The sequence below is a fragment of the Mixophyes fleayi genome, chromosome 11 (genome assembly GCF_038048845.1).
Source record: "Mixophyes fleayi isolate aMixFle1 chromosome 11, aMixFle1.hap1, whole genome shotgun sequence".
Taxonomy (NCBI): domain Eukaryota; kingdom Metazoa; phylum Chordata; class Amphibia; order Anura; family Limnodynastidae; genus Mixophyes; species Mixophyes fleayi.
In genome coordinates this window covers 4607810-4623203 of record NC_134412.1, presented here as the reverse complement: position 1 = coordinate 4623203, position 15394 = coordinate 4607810, and the positions used below count along the sequence as shown (strand labels likewise).

The following is a 15394-nucleotide window of genomic DNA, read 5'->3' as shown; positions in this document are numbered from 1 at the left end:
CAGTAATGTTAATTGTACAGCGCTATGGAATCTGCTGGCGCTATATAAATAAATGTTGATGATGATGTTAAGAATGTCCAGATATCTCTATCAGCATTCTTTTTTTAATTTCTGTTAAATCTCGGGCGAGTTTGACTAAACCGCCGGTGGGATAGGTGTTTTAACATCGGCACACATCGCCTGAGATTGGATTTTGGAATGTCAAAATCGCAGGTTAATACATACGGCGACTTTGGATCAACGGTGATTTGAAATCGCTGAAAAAAATCGCAGCTTGATACATTCACCCCCCGGAGTCCATTTCTGAGACGTTACCTGGTTTTATCAAAGTAATCATCACAATGTTACTGTTTAAAGACCGTCTCACAGAGCACAGGACACAGAGGGAGTGACTGTTTAGTAACTCTGGGGAGAAGTTGTGACATTTAGGATAACTCCACCCACCTGAAAACTGATAACTTTGCAGGATTATCCGTCCAGAACAGGGGATGAGCTGCCAGGATCTCTCACAGTGCTCAGGTGAGGAATAATTCTGTCTCTGGGGTCCGTTTCACCATTTACCTGTATAACAATACAGCGATATCTGCATTGGACGGAGAGTTGCTCCGTGTCAGAGCATTAAGACGTTGCAGGAATCTATGTGAAATAATACACCATCAATATTTACAATTTATCTTTATTATTTTCTGCGATATGTAACAGAGGTTGACTTGTGATGAGCAGGTCTTCGGATATATGCCGTGATCCAGACACTTCTAGAATAACAATGTACAGTTTCCTTTTCTTGCAGAGAAGCTCAGCACTGTCCATCTCCCGTTATTAGTGGAACATGACGTCCATTCTGCTTCTCCTCCTCGGAACAGGTAAGTCCAGGAATGTAATAAGTACACGGATATATCACATGTTATACATTATATACATAGAAATGTGTTTGTGGATTTATACTCCTCGGATTACGACTGAGTTTACTTCCTACAAAATTCATTGCCTGGTCTCTTGCTTTAGTTCTTATCTGTCTGTGGACTGTATCCTCCTGCTGCCCTTTGCTGAGTCACTGAGCACAAGAGCTGACACTCCTCTCCCTGTCTAGTGTTGGTGGCGGTGTCGCGTGGTGGCGTTATGCAGTTTGGGTTCATGGTACATAGAGTGACGGGGAGATTACCATTCACATCCTATCTGTACTACGGGTGTCACTGTGGTCCCGGGGGCCGAGATTGGCCCATTGATGACATTGACTGGTGAGTACAGAAATTTGGGATATGAGGAAACCCTCTCGTTGGATTACGTAGATCAGAACAACGGACGTTTTACCTCCTGATCTTTATCTTTATTTCCTCTGTGACGAAATACTTTTATTTTCATATTAATCCATTTCTGCCACCAGGGAAGATTTCTCAGTATGTCTAATGCTGTAATGGACAACTAGCGGCCCTGGGGCTGAATGCGGCCCTCCGAGCCTTCGTCTGTGGCCCCCAGTTCCCTCCTGCTGTTTGTTGTAGCCTGTAACACTTGTTTATAATGCTGATGATATGTTATTACAGACAGGTGTCTCTTTCATTGATTAAATGTAATGTTTTATCGTATTACTGAGATTCAGGGTAACGTTCGGCCCTTTTGAAGGTTAGAGTGTTTTAGGGCGACACATTTAAGGCACTTTAGATTATTCTGTATTTTTATCCTCTATTTTCCTTTGCGGTTGTAATATAAATCGTTCTCTGACCCCCACCAGGTGCTGTCACACTCACGATTGCTGCTACGACAATCTGTACACGATGGGCTGCAAGCCAATCATCGTGCCCTATCGCTTCTCCTACAGGAACGGGAACCTTACATGCGGTAATACTGATCAATCACGTGCTAGGGAGAGTCTGTACCCAAGAGCTTACAATCAGTGTGTAAAGATAATACAGGATGCCGCCTGCTTCTCTATTATTCTACATTAATCTTATAAACACAAAATCTCACCACACGTTGATCAATAAGAGGATCAGATAACAACACAGACGAAGGGTCTAATTTATGGCGCTGGGGTGATAACCGAGATTGTTTATCACTGCGATAGAAAATTAGTTTTCCACCAGATTTATCAATAAATTATCGCCAGGGCAGACGAGCGATGCTCAGCTCCCTGGAGCTATGGGCAGACGAGCGATGCTCAGCTCCCTGGAGCTATGGGCAGACGAGCGATGCTCAGCTCGCTGGAGCTATGGGCAGACGAGCGATGCTCAGCTCCCTGGCGCTAAGGGCAGACGAGCGATGCTCAGCTCCCTGGAGCTATGGGCAGACGAGCGATGCTCAGCTCCCTGGCGCTAAGGGCAGACGAGCGATGCTCAGCTCCCTGGAGCTATGGGCAGACGAGCGATGCTCAGCTCCCTGGCGCTAAGGGCAGACGAGCGATGCTCAGCTCCCTGGCGCTATGGGCAGACGAGCAATGCTCAGCTCCCTGGCGCTAAGGGCAGACGAGCGATGCTCAGCTCCCTGGAGCTATGGGCAGACGAGCGATGCTCAGCTCCCTGGAGCTATGGGCAGACGAGCGATGCTCAGCTCCCTGGCGCTAAGGGCAGACGAGCGATGCTCAGCTCCCTGGAGCTATGGGCAGACGAGCGATGCTCAGCTCCCTGGAGCTATGGGCAGACGAGCGATGCTCAGCTCCCTGGCGCTAAGGGCAGACGAGCGATGCTCAGCTCCCTGGAGCTATGGGCAGACGAGCGATGCTCAGCTCCCTGGCGCTAAGGGCAGACGAGCGATGCTCAGCTCGCTGGAGCTATGGGCAGACGAGCGATGCTCAGCTCCCTGGCGCTAAGGGCAGACGAGCGATGCTCAGCTCCCTGGAGCTATGGGCAGACGAGCGATGCTCAGCTCCCTGGAGCTATGGGCAGACGAGCGATGCTCAGCTCCCTGGCGCTAAGGGCAGACGAGCGATGCTCAGCTCCCTGGAGCTATGGGCAGACGAGCGATGCTCAGCTCCCTGGAGCTATGGGCAGACGAGCGATGCTCAGCTCCCTGGAGCTATGGGCAGACGAGCGATGCTCAGCTCCCTGGCGCTAAGGGCCGGCATCGGTAGGAGGAGTCTTACAGATCGCCAGCCAGTACAGGGTCACACTGCGCATTTGTTGATGCCGGCTCATGCGTACGCACTAAATCCGGGGTATCTACGGGGGTTTCCTATAGATAAACTGACCTGTATAAGAGAGACCAGGTGAGGGATGTGTAACTAAAATGTACTTGTCATTTGTTTATGGAGAACATACTGATTTTCAGGATTTTTGGTGAGAAAAAATGTGTCTGGTAACGGGGTTGGAGAGTTTTATTTACCTTTTAACAGATTTAACACTGTTTATCAAAAGATAAAGAACCCTACGGCCTTCACACGGAGAGGCCTATTCATCAAGTGTCAGGAAGTATATATATATTCTATTCATAGTGCGTTATACGGGGTCATTACTCACGTTGTCCAGCATGTCCTCTAAGTACAGCACATGACTCGGCGCCTTCTGAGCGCTGGAAGATCTAAATAACCGACTCATACGTTTTTCTTTTTTTTCCCCACAGTTGATCCGGATCTCGGTGGATGCGCCAGACAGACCTGTGAGTGTGACCGGGAGATCGCTCTCTGTTTCCAGAGATACAATGACAATTATTCCATAGGAAACACCTTTTTTTTCAAGAAGACCAAATGTTGGGGATCCAAGCCGGGCTGTTGACGTTGCAGCCTCACCCCAAGCTTTAGCACAAGATCCAGTCACCACCCAGATCCAGTGCTAGATCCAGTCACCACCCTTATCCAGTCACCACCCAGATCCAGTACTAGATCTAGTCACCATGCAGATCCAGTACTAGTTTCAGTCACCACCCAGATCCAGTACTAGATCCAGTCACCACCCAGATCCACTACTAGATCCAGTCACCACCAAGATCCAGTACTAGATCCAGACACCACCCAGATACAGTACTAGATCCAGTCACCACCCAGATCCAGTACTAGATCTAGTCACCATGCAGATCCAGTACTAGTTTCAGTCACCACCCAGATCCACTACTAGATCCAGTCACCACCCAGATCCACTACTAGATCCAGTCACCACCCAGATCCACTACTAGATCCAGTCACCACCAAGATCCAGTACTAGATCCAGACACCACCCAGATACAGTACTAGATCCAGTCACCACCCAGATCCAGTACTAGATCCAGTCACCATGCAGATCCAGTACTAGATCCAGTCACCACACACATCCAGTACTAGATCCAGTCACCACCCAGATCCAGTACTAGATCCAGTCACCATGCAGATCTAGTACTAGATCCAGTCACCGAGATCCAGTACTATGTCCAGTCACCACACACATCCAGTACTAGATCCAGTCACCACCCAGATCCAGTACTAGATCCAGACACCACCCAGATACAGTACTAGATCCAGTCACCACCCAGATCCAGTACTAGATCCAGTCACCATGCAGATCCAGTACTAGATCCAGTCACCACACACATCCAGTACTAGATCCAGTCACCACCCAGATCCAGTACTAGATCCAGTCACCATGCAGATCTAGTACTAGATCCAGTCACCGAGATCCAGTACTATGTCCAGTCACCACACACATCCAGTACTAGATCCAGTCACCACCCAGATCCAGTACTAGATCCAGTCACCACCCAGATCCACTACTAGATCCAGTCACCACCAAGATCCAGTACTAGATCCAGACACCACCCAGATACAGTACTAGATCCAGTCACCACCCAGATCCAGTACTAGATCCAGTCACCATGCAGATCCAGTACTAGATCCAGTCACCACACACATCCAGTACTAGATCCAGTCACCACCCAGATCCAGTACTAGATCCAGTCACCATGCAGATCTAGTACTAGATCCAGTCACCGAGATCCAGTACTATGTCCAGTCACCACACACATCCAGTACTAGATCCAGTCACCACCCAGATCCAGTACTATGTCCAGTCACCACCCAGATCCACTACTAGATCCAGTCACCACACACATCCAGTACTAGATCCAGACACCACCCAGATCCAGTACTATGTCCAGTCACCACACACATCCAGTACTATGTCCAGTCACCACACACATCCAGTACTAGATCCAGTCACCACCCAGATCCAGTACTATGTCCAGTCACCACCCAGATCCAGTACTATGTCCAGTCACCACCCAGATCCACTACTAGATCCAGTCACCACCCAGATCCAGTACTATGTCCAGTCACCACCCAGATCCACTACTAGATCCAGTCACCACCCAGATCCAGTACTATGTCCAGTCACCACCCAGATCCACTACTAGATCCAGTCACCACCCAGATCCAGTACTATGTCCAGTCACCACACAGATCCAGTACTATGTCAGTCACCATCCAGCCCCAGTATCAGATCCAGTCACCTCTTGCTCCACTACAGAATCCAGTTACATATGCCCTTATGTATGATCCCGGAGAGTCAGGCGATCTAACGTTTACCGAGTACAGTGAAGACTTGTTTCCGCCAATGCGGCTCGTGCAGACCTGATAGACAGCAGCTGCAAATACTGATGATGATGACGACTTGGACTAAACCAGAAGCGGAGGCAGACACACCGAGAGGTATATGGTGGGAATACACTGTTCTTCTCAGCTCTGTATAGAGCAGTTATTTCCTCCCATTTTGCACACTATATATATATATATAAGATTAAGGTTGAGATGTGACAAATGTAAACATTTTCCCTATCTTGTGTCTGTCGCGGAGCTTTACTGCAAAGCTAAAGTCCTGAGTGGGATTCCTGGACGTTCCCTATAGAATTCTAAACGTTATTCTTAAAATTCTCTTTATTAACTAGATATTAGCAGATATTTATTTACACTGTTTTGTGAATTATTCTGTATTTACCCTGAAAGGCTGAAAAAAAGTGTTATTTTTGTCATGAAAATGTCATTTTAGTGAATTGATCGGTAGATTCATCGCTTTTGAAATTGCAAATGTGATTAAGAGTAACACACGGGGAATTCATGTAATGATGTTGAACCGTGTATTGTACAGGTGGTAATAAAGAATGTTTATCAAACCATTCACCAAAGCTCAATCACTCATTCATTCTGCCTCACCCACTTGTTCTCACTTTTCTAAACTGATCTTTGTTCCCCGCCCCTCAGCCTCCGGGCACCAAGATTGGCAAAGCTTACCCGTGATTACCAACCGGCCCCTCTCTGGTATTCTGACCACTTTCCCTTCTCAAGTCTGACAGTACTTTAATGTAATTTATACTAAAAAATCCTCAATAAATACAAAGAGTAGAAAAAGAGACATTTAAGGATTTTCCATTCGTAGAAACGTATTTCCTCTGTGTATACGACAACTCCACCGAGACCATCATGGAAGCCCCCATCCAATAGCCCCCTCGTACATCTCCTCCGTCAGCGATTAGGGAAACTTATTAGATATAAGAAAGGAGAAAAGGAGTCCGTGAGTGAAACAGAGATTACATTGTTTTATTTCACAGGCAGACGATGTAATAATTACCAGGTTATTCCCATGTGTGCCCAGAGCTCTGTTCTAACATGGTCTACGGGGCTGTTCATATGTTCAAGGTTAAACCAAGGTCCAGAAACATATAATAAACAGACGCCAGCATTCACTTTCATGTGGAAACAAGTCTGTGACGATTGCTGGGTGAGAGACGGGCGTATATCCCATCAGATCTTCTCAGAAGCCAGGATGCGTGTTTGGGGTTAGACTATACGGCTAATCTTACCCTTATATCATTATCTTTACATTTAAATAAGTGAAAATGTTGGGTGGGTCAGACAGATCCAGCAAAACTTTTCAAACATTAACTTTTCATTGCAAAACTTATTACTAATGAATCCAGTTTCACACAGGATCAGGTCCCTGACGTCAGGTATGGGCGAGAGAATATCATACGACAGAGTCAGTCCACAAATGTTCTGTACAGAAGGTCCCGGTGTCCTGGGTCCCATGTACACCTTAAAAAGTTCACCCACTTAAATTAACTCACCCTCATTAATAGGTGTCCCTAATCTAGAGCACTTGAGAGATTCCACTACTGGAAGCCCCGTAATTTCCCATAACATTCACTGTGCTACGAAGTGCAGATGTGTGCGGCTGTGACACTATTGGCTGCGGCTCGTGTTCTATCCGCTGCCACTTTCACTATAAACCTGGAAGTGCAGATGTGTGCGGCTGTGACACTATTGGCTGCGGCTCGTGTTCTATCCGCTGCCACTTTCACTATAAACCTTAAAGTGCAGAGTTTCTAATTACCCAGCTATGGTTGAGCTTCGGTGCTGGAAAGTGCTCTTTAGTAACAGTGGGGAGAAACCGAGGCATTTGAGACCTCCAAAGAATTAATATCAGCAGCATCAACTAAGAGTTTCCCAACGTATAGGACCCTTTTATACGACTATATCATACACACTGCCCTTTATCCCATCAAACCCACAAATTCAGCTTTTATTTGCCAATAACACTTTGGCAACATTTGCTGCATCCATAATCTAATTCTATCATTGGATCGCCAGAACTTACTCTATATTGTGTGGTTTGACCACATCCTTAGTCTGCTCAGAGAGTGGCATTTACTAACACTGCTCAAAGGGGCATGCTTAACATCATAGTAACCAATCAGACATTGGCTTCCATCGACTAACGTGCACCAGTCAGATAAAAGCTAACTCCTGATTGGTTGCTGTGGTTTAAGTGCAGATTTGCAAATTTCCCCAAGTTATTCTGAGATGGAGAGAGACAGTAAAACATTCACTGTTCCTCTGTCCATGAATGATGTGAGTGAGGGCTGACCTGCGATCTTTTGGGTGATGCTATCACTCTGGAATAGTATTATATAATATTTTTGGAGCAAGCACAATGTACGAGTTAGATGAGTTAATGAACCCTAATATGTAACATTGGGGCAACAGATCTACTACAGTTTAAACATTCTGCTCATGCAAAACAAAAATAATAAACTGTTATAAATTTATTTACAAATATAAAGCTCTTCATATACTGTTCTCCATGTTCAGGCAATATGTGGTTCTTTGTTGTGGAACCACAAGTCCCAGAGAGAGGCGGTGAGCCAACCCCTGGCGGTACATGTACTGATGTTTGGACGATGTCCCATCAGCCCCCACAAACATTACTCAGAGGAGGACGACAGAGATGGCGGGCACGGGGAGAGGCCTCATCTGCCCCCGGTGGACGAATGAGGCAATGACACAGATGAAATATGATCCACACAAGATGACTATCCCCCAGAACAGAGATCTGCTCGTGTAAGCGTCAGATATTGAGGGCTGCCAGAGCCTTTATGACCGTTACACGCGAGGGGTCCCTGTCCTCTGCCTGGTTATTGTCTGTGTTATTGCTCCGGAGTTCCTGGACCTTCTGCCGGTGTCTCTCCTCCTGACGTTTCTTCTTCTGCTGTCGTTGTTGCTCTTTCCTCTGCTTATTGCTCACCTGGAGGATCAAATGAACACAACACAGTTAGGTAAAACTCCACAGAATGATAGCATCAGCTGCTTGTCCGAAAAGAGTTCTCATTTATAGGTTGCTCACTGCACACTACCAGATGCCTGGGAATGTTTATCTGGCATCCCAAGAGCAAAAGCATTCCGTTATCCATTGGATATTCTGCTCTTTGTACATACAGCAGGATTATAGAACCTGTAGGTCGCCAGGTCTTGAGAGATCATCACTGCAGCTTCCAGTCCGCAATGATGCTATTTATTTATCGCTTATACCACTTATATAAAATAATATTACATTAAAAACGTATCAGACTACATTACACTACATAGAGAACCTACAGTAATGTCTCTATATGCCATTAGATGGTGCCATATTCCAGGACAGAGGCATTTACCTTCTGGCCGCGACCGTCCCTGTTCTCCTCCTGGACGTTCCTCAGATCTGCACTATCCACCTCAGATTGAGCAACATTCACGTCAGGCCTGGCCTGTCCGCTGCGGTTCCTCTGCTGCGTGGATACCAGGCCGGAGGGCCCTGTGTTCTCGGGAGTCTGATGTGTTCCTGACCTTTCATGGTCACAAGTGTCCAAAGATACCTGTGTGTACGGACAGTCACTTCCCTCGTCTGCACAGTCCCTGATGTCAGCTGTTGAGGATAGAGGACAACAATGACGGGATCTATGATGTGCAGAGTACAGGGTAAAATATTCAGGTTTCTTTCCACCATAAAACGCACCCTGAGCTCACGTACTAAAAGTGTTAACTCAGACAGCTCAAGATTGTTTCTTCGGAATAACGAAACGGGGTCACCGGAGGCGACACAACCGCAGAACCGTCTTACCAGAGTGCTGGTGTTGGAGGTCACCGGATTTACAAGGGAAACACTCACCGATTTGTTTCAATTCCTGGATCTGCAGGACGACATGAATGGCCGACTCGATGTCATAGCACTCAGCTTCCAAGCTCTGCAGAATGAGCTGCACGTCCTAACAGAGGAAGAGAATGTAACGTTAAAGTGTTATACATAACTGAGAATTATTTTTAGTAACAGATTATCTAAATTGGTTCCCCCAGAATTCCACAGGAGAACTCTATATATGTTCTAAACAAATTGGGATTATTTGTCTGTACCAACACCCCAGCACTCCTACCCGAAAAAATAACATAGAAAAAAAACATGAAGTCATATATTAGAGGCTATGGAGGTGTTAAGGGGTACACAAAGAATTAGGGGAGCTGTTACTCCACCTGTTCTAAAAGATCCCACGTTCCTTATAACAAAATCATACAATAAAGTATTTCCCCATCTCCTGAAACGTTTGAGTATTTGTACATTAGTCTTGGTGAGATCACACAAATCTCTGATCCGTTACCGCGCAGCCAGTGGCGTTCTGCACTTTCTGCACCGCGTCCCCCTGCCGCCCGGACCGCTCCTCCAACACGCCGGACCTCTGCTTGCCCTTCCGATTGGACTCGTCCTTGGACAGCATCTGTAGTGGGTGAATAGGACCATTAGGAATAAAACATTTTAAAAACTAAACATTTTATAATTTAATGATTTATTTTCTTTATAAAACAACCTCCAGCCAGCCACAATCATTATTATCCTACACAGGTCTCTTTATTTTGGGGTCAATGTTTAGACATCTTCTGCCACGGTGTAGCGCGCTTTTCACGTCTGTCCTGTTTTTCTATTAACCAGTAACTTCAACACAACAAATACTATTTCCTCACCCTAAACTTCTAATGGTGTAATCGCACTTCGCTGCGAGAATCAATAGACTTCCTTTGGCCCCTCTCCCATTTTCCTGGGCAAACCTGAATACACTGAAATCCAGTTTTATTGTCCCACATTCACCTTGTCCCCCCCTGACCTTTATAGATTAGAATCTCCTCCGGGTGGGGGGTGTGAGGTCAGCGCTGTGGAATAACGCTGCTAGTTCCCAAATGAATACAAGGTTATTTTCCCAGCTCATTTAGTGTATAAATTTACGGTGTAGTTCTTAAAATATTCAGTTGACAACTCTTGAATAGCACTCTCTATTACATGACAGCTCTCTGCCCTGGAGAACTTCGGGCCCTCAGGGCTAGGATGTAGCAGTATGGGGACACATGCTTACGGTGGGATATTAAGCGGAATTATCTTTTATAAAATAACGTTTCAACTGCAGATTATTTGTCAATCATAATCCTGGGTTGCTCAAACTAACTGGGGTGTTTATACACAACTTAATATATCCATCATGCTGTCTCACCCCTCTGCAGTAGATAAATACAGAGTGGATTGGTTGATTAATAAACAGGGCAAGAACCAGTGACATCACAGCAGCTCAAGTGACTGCAGACCCTGTTGATGACCTGCATAACATCCTATCACACTGTCCTGAAGATGAAAATATTAGTTTTGGGGGTCTAGTGGTCCTTTAAATATGTTCAGGGCAGCAAAGTGACCTAGAGGAATCCCTCAATTTCCTTGATATTAGAATCGAAGCCAAATAATGTTTCCTAAGAGACATTCTCCATAGAGCGGAACTTGCTCATTATCATGTTTACAACCTAATGTATATCCGGGACGGCGTATTCACCTCAGTCTGCACATTGGCCGGCGTCTCGGTGTTGTCGGTTATGCGCCGGACGCTGTCGTAGTGTTCTCCGTATCGGTAAGCGATGTGCAGCTCACGGACGTTGGACTTATCGGAGCCTCGGATCTGCACAGATAAGAGTGGAGCAAACATAATATTTCCCCAGCAGCACCACTAATGTTTGTATTGGCAGAACATCGAAAGCGTAATACTACAAACAGAAGATCGCTGGCCAAGCCGAGGGGAACGATTGAACCAGGAAGACAGAAACCAGAGAGGGCTTAAAGCTCCTTACAGCGCTGTTAAGCTTAAAGCTCCTTACAGCGCTGTTAACCATCTCCTCTCCTGCTCATTCTGCTCCTGTGCAAGTCACTAGTTTTATCACACATCTTTCTTATTTAATTTTCCTGGCTGTGATTACCCCACGATGCACTGAACAAGGAAGTACAAAGGCAGATTCAAGATTTTATCTTGTCGGTTTCTGTACAAACAGAATTAATTTCTGTAAACCAACAAATATAGATTCACAATGTGGAGGTGCTGTTGGTATTACTGTGTATAGAGTGTGGTTATAAAGGATCTTTTACAGCAGACTTAGGGCTAGATTTACTAAACGGCGAGTTTGGAAAAGTGGAGATGTTGCCTATAGCAACCAATCAGATTCTAGCTGTCATTTTGTAGAATGCACTAAATAAATGACAGCTAGAATCTGATTGGTTGCTATAGGCAACATCTCCAATTTTTCAAACCCGCCGTTTAGTAAATCTAGCCCTTAATCTCAATATGTCTGCTCCCACCCAGGAATATACAAAGACAGTTGGGAAAAACTTGCTTTTTGTTAAGTATATTGCAATAAATCATATTGTAAATCCCTTTTTCTAATTCAATACATGCATCTAGGAACAGTTTTGATGTACAGTCAAGTTATTTCAAGCAAGATTCAGAGATCTGCATCCAAATCCTGTTTTTCCTGTATTTTTAATACTCAGGACACTGAATTTTTGCTTATGTAAGCTATAATTAGATACAGGAATTATATAGGCCCAGCTGTTTCATTTGAATATGCAAATCAGGGATTGCGTTTAGCGCTCGATTTAATTGAATTGATTTCATAAAAGTCCAATCATAAAATACCAGTTCAGTGCATCCCTGCATAAATTTGTATTTTATTTTATTTTTTTAAGATGTAAAGCAATATTTAGTTCTAAATGATCATATTGTTAAACACTAATGTGGGATGACGTTGAAGCTAGTTGTTTTTTGGGGTATAGTTTGGTCAATAATTTGACATTCAGAAATCCTAATAACAATAATGTGACAGTTTATAACAAGCAGGTTACTGGGATCTTAAAGTTAATTTGCAGATGTAGCTGTTCATTCATAGCTAAATGTAATGATTTTCTGAGCATGTTGTTTAATTATAACATAATTAGTTTTTATTCAGCATTAAAGGAATCAATAAGTCGTCTAATAAACACAATCCTTACCTGCCACAGGGGATTATTGAGCTGGTGAATTACCACGTTCACGTTGCTGCAGCGAGCGAAGGCCACGATAGCGTCGTTACCCGCGAACGTACCGGACTGCGCCAGGTTAGAAACTACGGGGAGAGAGACATTTAAACGCCAGTCCGTCAGGTCAATGACCAGCTCCGATAATCCAGGCTCTCACCGTGTCTGTCAAAAGGAACCTCGTCCTCCACAAAGGGCTCAAAGTCTTCGCGGTGTTTCACCATGTAATTGACCGTCTCTTGCCGCAGCTTCAGGTGGTTTCTAGAATGACCCTCCAACTGGTCGCCCAGCGCTCTAAAGAGACAGTTCCTATTGAGAGACAGACACAGATTTATTTTAGAGTACATTAAGTAGCAACTGCTGAATCATGAAGCCTGAATCATCCGGCACTACTAGGAGTTGCTTGGTGCCACATTACTTTTTTTTCGGAGTAAAGGAATTATATATTTCTATGGATTAGAGCAATGGACGTTAGTTATAGAAATTCTGCTGAACCAGAGGATTAATGTCCCAGTAAATGCCATGGTAAACACACAGGTATTATGTGGCTGCAACAAAAACTCACTGGATTGGCTGTAAAGGGCTGGATGAGATGATGATACATATGGATCATATGGGCCAGCACAGTGGCTCAGTGGTTAGCACTTCTGCTTCACAGCACTGGGGTCATGAGTTCAATTCCCGACCATGGCCCTATCTGTGTGGAGTTTGTATGTTCTCCCTGTGTTTGCGTGGGTTTCCTCAGGGTGCTCCGGTTTCCTCCCACACTCCAAAAACATACTAGTAGGTTAATTGGCTGCTTCAAAATTAACCATAGTCTCTGTCTGTGTGTGTATGTTAGGGAATTTAGACTGTAAGCTCCAATGGGGCAGGGACTGATGTGAGCGAGTTCTCTGTACAGCGCTGCGGAATCAGTGGCGCTATATAAATAAATGATGATGATGATATGGATCCTGTGGTAATATTGAGTGTATGTTGCACAATCCTGCCAATCAGATTATGCAAATTAATTAAGGAGAAAGCAAAATGTATCATTAGGGAGCACCTACAGTAACCACACCACTGAGGACAAAACACTGCAGTGCTCCTTGACCTCAAACCATGAGATTTTGTAAATTCAAATTAATTAAAATTGAATATTTTCTACAGGTCAGTGTTTTTAGAAATTGTACATTGTGTGATGGTCATCATTATTGCACAACTATTTTTTTTTTTAACATTACAGCCTCACCCGGGTGCGGGTTATGGATCCAATTCCAAACAGTGCCCTATCTGTGTGGTGTCTGTATTATCTCTCTGTGTGCACCTGGGTTTCCTCCACATGCTCCAAATATATACTAATAATTTGGCTTCTGTAAAAATGGCCACTAGTCTCTCTCTGTGTGTGGTAGGGAATTTAGACAGTAAGATCCAAAGAGACAGGTACTAATGTGAATGTCCACATATTTTCTGTGCAGCGCTGCATAATCTGATTGGCGCTATATAAATTATAATATTATTACACAGATGAGTAAAATGTTCTAATCTTGCACTGGTCAGAGTGGACTTTCTAGGTCAGTGTTGGCTAACCTGTGACACTCCAGGTCCCAGCATGCTTTGCCAATATATAGCAGCTTATTGTTGGAAGGGAATGCTGCGACTTGTAGTCATACTTGCCAACTTTGAATAGTTGGTTTCCGGGAACCTGTAATGGGAGTTGGGCGTGACAAGGGCGGGGCTCCAAAATGTGCATCATTTTGGACCCGCCCCGTGATGTCATGACGCAAAGCATGTCATTTGCCAGAGGGGGGGGGGGGGGACGCAATCGCTACGTTTGGGAGCTAATTCTGCCCACTTCACTAGGAAGTGGGCACTTCCTAGTGTAGTGGGCAGAATTCGGGAGATTGCCACACTCACCCGGGAGACTCTCGCAAAATGCGGGAGTCTCCGGGACATTCCGGGAGAGTTGGCAAGTATGCTTGTAGTTTCACAACACCTGGAGTGTCACAGGTTAGCGAACACTGTTCTAGGTGTTGTTGGGACACTTAGAGTATGCCAAACTGGGTGCTAGAAAGTGCTGAAGTTTTAAATCTTGATGATATGGGATGAGTACCAAGATGGCACTAGAAGTTGATGGTCCAATGTGAGAGTACCAATATGGCACCAGTATAAGCATAGCATCCAAAGAGCATGAGTACCAAGATGGCGCTAATCAGACCCTGGGTCCCAGCGGCTGGTAGACAGCATGAGAGTACAAAGATGGCGGTCAATGCGTCAGTTGGGTGTAATAACATGGCGGATATTAACGTCCAGAGTCCCGGATACTGACCCGTCTCCCGGTACCTCTCGCAGCCGGAGTCCGAGCACCTGCAGCTGGTTCGCGAAACTGGCGAATTCCTCCAAATCATCGGCTTCTCCCGCCCGATTCCTGCGCTCTTTAACCAGGGCCCTGCGCGCCGCTCGCTCGTCCCTCTTCCGCTCCACCTCCGCCTTCTTCCCGGGCCGGGACCGGACACTCTGCTTCCTGGACATGTCACCCAACCTCGGAGCACCGGGAGTACCGGGCGTCTAGGGCAACGGAACAATCACTTCCGGCATTAGCTGACCACGTGACTCCCAGCAGTGACCATAGAGAGGTGAAGGAAGACGTACCAGACCCGCCTACTCTATCTTTATAGGTTGTCCTTATTCAACCTGTGGCTCTCCGGCTGTTGCAGGACTACAAGTCCCAGAATGCACAGTTCCAGTACAGTTTAGGGGAGGGGGGCTAAAGATTACTGACCTAGATGATCCTCATACATTTGTCATCTCACTGAGCCACATTATTCAGGATCATT

General features: G+C 45.4%; 2 protein-coding genes across 3 annotated transcripts; one reads left to right on the top strand and one right to left on the bottom strand.

Annotated features, from left to right (window-relative positions):
* Positions 1-426: 426 nt before the first annotated feature.
* LOC142106594 (phospholipase A2-like) lies at positions 427-6078 on the top strand. Of its 2 annotated transcripts, XR_012679746.1 has the most exons (6): positions 427-519; positions 791-863; positions 1091-1238; positions 1730-1836; positions 3553-3990; positions 4148-6078. XR_012679746.1 is itself a non-coding variant. In XM_075189598.1 (5 exons), exons 2-5 carry the CDS (start codon positions 830-832, stop codon positions 3702-3704), a joined length of 441 nt encoding a protein of 146 aa, XP_075045699.1. In that variant the 5' UTR covers positions 427-519; positions 791-829; the 3' UTR covers positions 3705-6078. The 2 variants fall into 2 exon arrangements, 1 of the variants encoding a protein (XP_075045699.1); XM_075189598.1 differs by having other exon boundaries at positions 3553-6078.
* A 389-nt stretch (positions 6079-6467) lies between these two features.
* On the bottom strand, positions 6468-15193 carry OTUD3 (OTU deubiquitinase 3). Its single transcript, XM_075191618.1, has 8 exons — positions 14887-15193; positions 12739-12887; positions 12555-12667; positions 11071-11193; positions 9859-9975; positions 9375-9471; positions 8881-9131; positions 6468-8474 (listed from the first exon to the last, which is right to left on the bottom strand). Exons 1-8 carry the CDS (start codon positions 15087-15089, stop codon positions 8298-8300), a joined length of 1230 nt encoding a protein of 409 aa, XP_075047719.1. The 5' UTR covers positions 15090-15193; the 3' UTR covers positions 6468-8297.
* Between the last annotated feature and the right edge of the window lie 201 nt (positions 15194-15394).